Here is an 8971-nt window from a genome sequence, read left to right on the forward strand (position 1 = left end):
GCGTTGTCCAGACCATGGACCGCTGGGAGAGACAGAGAGTCCCTCCAGCGCCTCCACCAGCACAACAGGGTTACCACTACTCGTCCCTCCTGTACCCGGTCCCAGTGGAATGCGTCTCGCCATTCCTGGGGAGTATGATGGGACGGCGGCACGGTGCCAGGGTTTCCTGCTACAGCTGGACCTATACCTGGGCACCGTTTACCTGGCTTCCTCGGGAAGGGAGAGGGTGTCCGCCCTCGTCTTGTGCCTCTCAGGGAGAGCTCTGGAGTGGGCTAACGCCATGTGGGGAGAAGGAGATCACCCGCCACTTCCGGGAAGGAGAAGGAGTTCACCCGCCACTTCCGGGCAGCCTTCGACCACCCCCCCGAGGGTAGAGCGGCGGGTGAACGTCTTTTCCACCTGAGGCAGGGGATGAGGAGCGCCCAGGAGTTCGCCCTGGAATTTCGGACCCTGGCCGCAGGAGCGGGATGGAACGACAGGGCCCTTATCGACCACTACCGTTGCAGCCTGCGTGAGGATGTCCGTCGGCAGTTGGCCTGCAGGGATACCACCCTCACCTTCAACCAGCTGGTGGACCTGTCCATTCGGTTGGATAACCTGCTGGTCACCCGCGGACGTCCAGAGAGGGCTCTGTCGATTCCCTCTCCCAGCACCACCGCTCCGGTGCCTATGGAGCTGGGAGGTGCTGCGCTCAGGGAAGCCGGAGGAGGGGCTTTCACGTGTACCATCTGTGGCCACAGAGGTCACACTGCTGGTCGGTGCCTGGTTGGTTCCTCTAGGAGTCGAGGCAGCAGGCAGGGCACTCTGGCGTCGCCCCAGGTGAGCCTGCACCTCTCTCATCCAGAGCCCTCTGTTGTACACCTGTTTGTGCATGTTTACTTTCCTGAGTTTTCCCCGCATTCCCAGCAAAAGGCGCTCGTTGATTCAGGCGCTGCTGGGAATTTTATCAACAGAGCATTCGCCTGTAGGTTAAGGATCCCTGTTGTTCCAGTGGTTAGGCCTTTCCCAGTTCACACTCTGGACAGTCGACCATTAGTGTCCGGGTTAATTAGGGAAGCTACCATCCCCCTGGGCATGTTGACGCAGAGGGGTCACGGGGAGAGAATCAGTCTCTTCCTCATTGACTCCCCTGTGTTTCCCGTGGTACTGGGCCTTCCCTGGTTAGCTCGTCATGACCCCACCATTTCATGGCAACAGAGGGCTCTCACGGGGTGGTCGCAAGAGTGCTCAGGGAGGTGTTTAGGGGTTTCCGTTGGTGCTACTAAGGTGGAAAGTCCAGACCAGGTCTCCACCGTGCACATTCCCCCAGAATATGCCGATTTGGCTCTCGCCTTCTCCAAAAAGAAGGCGACTAAATTACCACCCCATCGACGGGGGGATTGTGCGATAAATCTCCTGGTAGACGCCGCACTTCCCAGGAGTCACGTGTATCCCCTGTCACAGGCGGAGACGGCAGCTATGGAAACATATGTCTCCAAATCCCTGCGTCAGGGGTACATTCTCTCCTCCACTTCACCCGCCTCCTCGAGTTTATTTTTTGTGAAGAAGAAGGAGGGAGGTCTGCGCCCGTGTATTGACTACCGAGGCCTAAATCAGATCACGGTGAGGTACAGTTACCCGCTACCTCTTATCGCCACGGCGATTGAGTCAATGCACAGGGCGCGCTTCTTCACCAAACTAGATCACAGGAGCGCTTACAACCTGGTGCGTATCCGGGAGGGAGACGAGTGGAAGACAGCGTTCAGTACGACCTCAGGGCATTATGAGTACTTCGTCATGCCGTACGGGTTGATGAATGCTCCATCAGTCTTCCAAGCCTTTGTAGATGAGATTTTCAGGAACCTGCACGGGCAGGGTGTAGTGGTGTATATTGATGACATTCTGATATACTCTGCTACACGCGCCGAGCATGTGTCCCTGGTGCGCAGGGTGCTTGGTCGACTGTTGGAGCATGACCTGTACGTCAAGGCTGAGAAATGCCTGTTCCTCCAACAGTCCGTCTCCTTCCTAGGGTACCGCATTTCCACCTCGGGGTGGAGATGGAGAGTGACCGTATTTCAGCTGTGCGTAATTGGCCGACTCCCACCACGGTAAAGGAGGTGCAGCGGTTTCTAGGGTTTGCCAATTACTACCGGAGGTTTATCCGGGGTTTTGGTCAGGTAGCGGCTCCCATTACCTCACTGCTGAAGGGGGGACCGGTACGTTTGCAGTGGTTGGCTGAGGCGGACAGGGCTCTGTTTACCTCAGCTCCCGTGCTGGCCCATCCGGATCCCTCTTTGGCGTTCATAGTGGAGGTGGACGCATCCGAGGCTGGGATAGGAGCCGTGCTCTCTCAACGCTCGGGTACACCACCGAAGCTCCGCCCCTGTGCCTTCTTCTCGAGGAAGCTCAGCCCGGCGGAGCGAAACTATGACGCGGAGACCGGGAGCTGTTGGCTGTAGTCAAGGGTCTGAAGGCGTGGAGACATTGGCTTGAAGGGGCTAAACACCCTTTTCTCATCTGGACTGACCACTGCAATCTGGAGTACATCCGGGCAGCGAGGAGACTGAACACTCGCCAGGCAAGGTGGGCCATGTTTTTCACCTGTTTTGTTTTCACCCTTTCTTACAGACCAGGTTCCCAGAACGTGAAGGCAGACACACTGTCCCGGCTGTATGACAGAGGAGCGGCCCATGGATCCCACCCCCATACTCCCGGCCTCCTGCCTGGTGGCACCGGTAGTGTGGGAGCTGGACGCGGACATTGAGCAGGTGTTACGTGCAGAGCCCGCTTCCCTCCAGTGTCCCGCTGGGCGTCTGTACGTTCCGTCTGCTGTCCGTGATCGGCTGATCTATTGGGCCAACACGTCACCTTCCTCTGGTCATGCAGGCATCGGTCGGACGGTGCGCTGTCTGAGTGGAAAGTACTGGTGGCCCACTTTGGCCAAGGACGTGAGGGTTTATATTTTGCTCAGTGTGCGCTCAGTGTAAGGCTCCTAGGCACCTGCCCAGAGGTAAGCTACACGCCTTAACAGTTCCACAGCGGCCATGGTCGCACCTGTCGATCGATTTCCTGACCGATCTCCCCCCATCACAGGAAAACATCACGATCCTGGTTGTTGTGGATCATTTCTCTAAGTCCTGCCGTCTCCTTCCTTTGCCCGACCTCCCTACGGCCCTACAGACTGCGTAAGCCTTGTTTACGCACGTCTTCTGGCACTATGGGGTGCCTGAGGATATAGTGTCTGATCGGGGTTCCCAGTTCACTTCGAGGATCTGGAGGGTGTTCATGGAACGTCTGGGGGTCTCGAACAGCCTTATCTCGGGTTTTCACCCTGAGAGTAACGGGCAGGTGGAGAGAGTTAACCAGGATGTAGGTAGGTTTCTTATTGCCAGGACCGGCCAGGGGAGTGGGTGGTGTTCGTGAACCTGGGCAGAGATGGCCCAGAACTCGCTTCGCCACTCCTCCACTAACCTCTCCCCTACCATTAGGTCCTGTTTCAGTAATAATGATATCAGACCTTCTTCTTGCGTGTCTGATAATCTACCATTTATATAGGAGTGGTTAAAACATGCTAATAATGGTCCTCTGAGTATATAAAAAAAAAAGTTGTATACTTCCACTGGTATTCCATCCAGCCCTGAAGTTTTCCCATCCTTAAAGGCCCCAATTGCATCAAGCAGTTCCTCCTCTGTAATTTGGCCTTCACATGAGTCATTCTGTACAGATGTTAATTTTACATTATTATTAGGGAAAAAATCCATACAATTAGTTTCAGTTAGTGGAGATGGAGGAGACCGAATCGAAAACATATTCTTAAAGTACTCCATTTGTAACAAATTTTAATACAAAATAATTGGTAGCATTTCTATATTGAAGATTGAAAAAGAATTTGGTGCATTTTTTCCCATATTCCATCCAGTTCGCTTTCTTTTTATAATATATTACACTGGATCTTTCTTGAATAAGTTCCTACATTTCTTTTTGTTTTTCCTCTAACTTATTCTGTGCCTCTATGGTACAGTTTTTATTGCTATCTAACTGTACTGTTAGTTTTCAATTTCCTTTATTAATATGGACTCTTTTGGTCTAAATTGCTTTTGTTTTTTAGATGAGTACTGAATTGCATGGCCTCTAAAGGCACACTTAAAAGTGTCCCATACAATAAGGGGATCTGCTGCACTTATGTCTGAAAAAGTCAGTTATGAATTCTTCTAGTTCTAAACAATTTATCATTTAGTAGGCTTTGATTAAACTTCCAATATCCTCTCCCACGTGGAAATTCTGTAAGAGTAATATATATGCCAATTATGTGATGATCCAACCGCATTCTGTCCCCTATCAACACTTTTTAAACTTTTGGTGCCAGAGAGAATAGCACAAGAAAGTAGTCAAGACGACTAGCTTGATTAAGCCTCCACCATGTATATCTCACTAGGTCAGGGTATTTAAGCCTCCATATATTCACTGATTCCAATATATCCATGACATTCATGATTTCCTAAAGTGCCTGAGGGTGATAGTTTGTAGTGTGATTTCCTTTCCGGTCCATAGAGGTATTTAAGACCGTATTAAAATCTCCCACCATAATAATAGAGTCTCGTGTTGCTTGTAAGAGTTGATCAATTCTTATATATATTTTCAAAGAAGCTTGGATCATCATTATTTGGACCGTATAGGTTAATAAGCCATATCTGTTTATTGTCCAATAACATATTTAAAAGAATCCATCTACTCCAGCTTCCCTGTGGCTCAGTTGGTAGAGCATGGTGTTTGCAATGCCAGGGTTGTGGGTTTGATTCCCATGGGAGGCCAGTACAAAAAAAATGACAAAATGAAATGTATGCATTCACTACTGTAAGTCGCTCTGGATAAGAGCATCTGCTAAATGACTAAAATGTAAATGTTTGGACAATTTGCACGTTTGGATCAAAATGACTGTTTATTAAAACCATCACCCCTTTTGAATTTCTTTGCCCATGGGAGAAATATATTTCAACCCCCCTAGTCCTTTTTCCACAAAACTTCATCTAAAATTGTTGAATGGGTTTCCTGTAAACAATAGATATTATATTCCTTCTCTTTTAGCCAGGTAAATACTGATAGTCTTTTCTTATTATCTGCTAGGCCATTACAATTATAACTGGCTATACTTATTTCACCACTTACCATGAGACACAACTTTCAATTCTATTTATCAAAAAAAATTGTAAACGTTAACAGGTTAAAAAGTAACATGATGATTGAGTGTCTATATAGCTGTACCATAATATTTACATTGCTACTAAGTAAACCTCTAATTGGTCCCCACTATTCCACCCTCTATAAGCCCTCCTCATCCCGAGTTGGGTTGTCATCCCAATGCCCGGCAGACCACCCCCGATCCCCCGTATCCCATAGCCCTGAACAGACTGGGATCCATCCTTGGAAAAGAGCACACAGTGCCATTTACAGAACAGAAGTAGATCAACTGCCAAATGTATTTCCATCCCCTCACCTCGATTTGTATTATATATAGCCATCAAAAAATATAATCCTGTTTCTTATTTTCCATAATTAGCTATTAATATTTGTAGTAATGTAGGCAATTTATGAAAAGGATTTTACCTCTCACCAGTCTCGCCATTGTCAAAATTACATTATTACAAGCAATTATTATATTGGCAAACAATTGTTGTGAATCATCCTCTATTGTCCCTTAAATCTTTTACTCCTTCGCAACAGTTGTGGGATACGTACATACACCCACACACTCCTACACCCTCCACCCTTTCCCCCCCACACAATCATAGGCTCACATTCTCAACAGTTTCAACAGTTGCTCAAAAGTTAATAATAGTTTTTAGATGTAGATGTTCCAAAGGCGTCAAAAGTGATTATGTTAATGAACTTTGAAGTACCGTGAGACCGGAAACATTTTGCATGACAATAACCTGCTGATAATATGTAATGACCACAATCACAGCCCTGGGGCCTGTTGCACAAAACTAGGATAAGGGATTAAGCCAGGATATCTTGGTGATCCTGGCTCAATTGATCCGTAATCCGGTTGCACTAAAGATGGATAGGGGGCAGGAGGATATGTTATGGTATAAATTACCATGGAGATTTATTCTGTGGAGCTAGCCTGCTCCAGACCAGGCTAAATTCCAGGATCTATTTAATCTCATCCCTAATGTCAGTCAGCAGTCACCACAAATGAAAACCAATAGTTATTTCACTGCTCACTATACATTGTTATCACATATAACTAGACCCACTGTCATTATTTAAACGTTTGTGATCATTAATTTCAATGATTTTGGATAAAAAATAATTTTTAGATTATGTTGCTATCATTAGATAATTTACAGTTTCCCATAGACTATAAGGCTATATATAAAATGATAGAATATTAGGGCCACAGAGGGGAAAAAAACACAAGTAATAATATTGTAACCGGTTGTTTTAAAGGAGGACAGTTGTTAAAATGACAGATGTGGGGCATTTCGTGAAATTGTACTTCAGTATGGTTTCATAAACAAAGACATGCTGATGTGCCAGAATATTAAGTATCACATTGTCATAAGTATCAAAACTGTAAAAACAATATGTAGCTTTTCTGCAGAAAGAACCAGCCTCAAATTTATGACTTTATCCTTTTTCTTCAGTGTGGCCCTAGTACTGTCATATAAACAAATACACATTCCATATGAATATAAAAACACAATGTGTAACATTATGTTCCTTTATTGAATAAGGACAAAACAAAGCAGGTAAACCATCAGCTCCTTTCGAAACTGAAGTCACAGTGACTACAAGATGGAAAGCACAGAATCCAAGCATATTATACAAAATGATACATACACATTCAAAGGTCTGTATATAACACACCCTGCATGTCTGCACACTAAAATAAATGCAGGACAAATCCATACACATCAACTGAACAGACAAATGAATGGATGCAGTAGCCTCCCTGCAGCCTTGTATTACACACAGTATACCGCACAAACATTATAAGAGGCCAAATTCGTAAAAAAACGAACCCAAAAAAAACCCAATTCCTCTGCCACCGCAGGACATATTTAACCAAAATTGAAAGCACACATACTAACTAAAATAATTCAACACATATTGGTCCCTCAGCAGCCGACCACTGTCGTCATCAGGGAAGATTGCCGGATTGTCCCAGTCCATGGCTGGTGGCACTCTGGGGGCCCTCTCCTTCCTCAGGCAGGCCACATTGTGGAGGACAGCACAAGCCACAGTAATATCACATGCCCTAACAGGGCTGACCCTTAATTTGTGAAGGCAGTGAAAGCGTGCCTTCAGGAGGCCAAAGGTCATTTCAACTCTGGCCCTGGTCCTGGCATGGGCATGGTTGTAGGCCTGCTGTGCTTCCTGGGGGTCTGTGAAAGGTGTCAGGAGAAAAGGCTGGCAGCCATACCCCCTGTCTCCCAGCAACACACCAGAGAATTCACCTGTCAACACAAAATCTCATCATTACTACCTCATAAACACAGTGATATTCTTGACACAGCCATGATGGTTATAAATAGGGGTTGTGTGGCTTACCTTGTGATAGGCACTGATAGATTTCAGAGGCCCGAAAGATTCTGGAGTCATGGACTGAGCCAGGCCATTTTGCCACAACATTGCTGATCACACAGTCAGCATTGCAGACCATCTGAAATCATAAGATGAGGAATATTACACCAATCAATGCACATCACTGGCAATGCAGAGTGTTCGTCAATGGACAATATCAAAAAGTTATGTTCACCTGAACATTAATGCTGTGAAAGGATTTCCTATTCCCAAAAATCGGCCTCATGGGCACCTGAGGGGGCTTTTATCCTTATGTGTGTGCAGTCCACTGCACCAATGACATTGGGGAAACCTGTCACACAAAGTAATGAGTATCCTACTATGTGTTAACAGTTGTCCTGTAATTTGTAGATCCTCTTACCTGCAATCCTATAGAACTCCTCTTTGATGTCACAGAGTCTTCTGTGGCCAGGGAAGGAGATGAAGACATCTGCTAATGCTTTGATAGCCAGACACACACTCCTTATTGTGCGGCAAATTGTGGCCTTGTTCAGCTGTTCTGCATCCCCCACTGAGTACAGGAAGGCTCCACTAGAAAAAAAGCGCAAGGGCACACAAACCATTTGCTCCACACTCAGTGCATGGCTCCGTGCAGTGCGGTGCTTAATCCTGGGACCCAGTAGTCTGCATAGATACCTGATGCCATCTGCAGAAAACCTGTATCTTTCATATAGATGGTCATCAGGGAAGGCCAGTGGGTCCAACCGGTCCCTGAAGACCCTTTCTCGCCTGAAGGCTCTCCTCAGCACAAGTGCTTCTTCATCCACCACATCTCGCACGAATGGGCATGCCATTGTCAGAGCAGAAAGGAACACACAATTTTGGGCCTTCATATAGGCTAGTGGCCACACCTGGTGCTGGGGGGGTGGGCAAAAGAGGGCGATGCCTTATAACGATGACTTGGTTGTACTGATTGCTGGGAAAATAAAAAATACCTTAGAAAGATGCCACCGTCCTGTGTGCTCACAATAAGAGCTCATATGTCATGGCTCACTTGACTTTACGAGAATATACCTAATTTTTATTTTGAGCTGTGTCATCTTCTTGGAGCTGGGGGAGGAAAGAAAAATAATGATTAATACATTTGTGTTACAGTTAGCATACAGTGTACATTGAAGGCATATCTCACCTCCCTCTCAAGTTTTTTTATTTCAAGGTCCAGTTTCCTAATTGTCCTCTTTTTTATTTCGGACTCCAGTGCAAGATTTTCCATCTTTTTCTTCTTGTACTGAATGTCTATGTCTGCCAGTTCTATTTGGCGCCGGAGGTGGTTGCCATACAACTTTCTGATAGCTTGTGAGCTCTGTGAACACAATACAATTAGCGCAGCTGGAATTTGACAGGATGTGGTGTCCTTTTATTAATACGCACTATGTTGCCAGGCTGGTTTTCCCACTGTATA

The 8971-nt window shown here is 46.5% G+C and overlaps 1 protein-coding gene across 2 annotated transcripts; it reads right to left on the reverse strand.

The window, feature by feature from the left end:
• Positions 1 to 7590: 7590 nt before the first annotated feature.
• Positions 7591 to 8460, reverse strand: LOC115195354 (putative nuclease HARBI1). Of its 2 annotated transcripts, none has more exons than XM_029755136.1 (2): positions 7931 to 8454; positions 7591 to 7648 (listed from the first exon to the last, which is right to left on the reverse strand). In XM_029755136.1, exons 1-2 carry the CDS (start codon positions 8400 to 8402, stop codon positions 7632 to 7634), a joined length of 489 nt encoding a protein of 162 aa, XP_029610996.1. In that variant the 5' UTR covers positions 8403 to 8454; the 3' UTR covers positions 7591 to 7631. The 2 variants fall into 2 exon arrangements, with proteins under 2 accessions (XP_029610996.1, XP_029610995.1); XM_029755135.1 differs by lacking the exon at positions 7591 to 7648 and adding an exon at positions 7736 to 7861 and having other exon boundaries at positions 7931 to 8460.
• Between the last annotated feature and the right edge of the window lie 511 nt (positions 8461 to 8971).

This window comes from Salmo trutta, chromosome 6 (genome assembly GCF_901001165.1).
Source record: "Salmo trutta chromosome 6, fSalTru1.1, whole genome shotgun sequence".
Lineage (NCBI taxonomy): Eukaryota > Metazoa > Chordata > Actinopteri > Salmoniformes > Salmonidae > Salmo > Salmo trutta.

Bases quoted from the DNA above. Each gene is read 5' to 3' on its own strand.
- LOC115195354 (XM_029755135.1), bottom strand. From the start codon at position 8,402: ATGAAGGCCCAAAATTGTGTGTTCCTTTCTGCTCTGACAATGGCATGC. The intron at 7,862-7,930 runs GTAAGAGGATCT...TTTGTGTGACAG, and splicing joins GGAGTTCTATAGGATTGCAG to GTTTCCCCAATGTCATTGGT.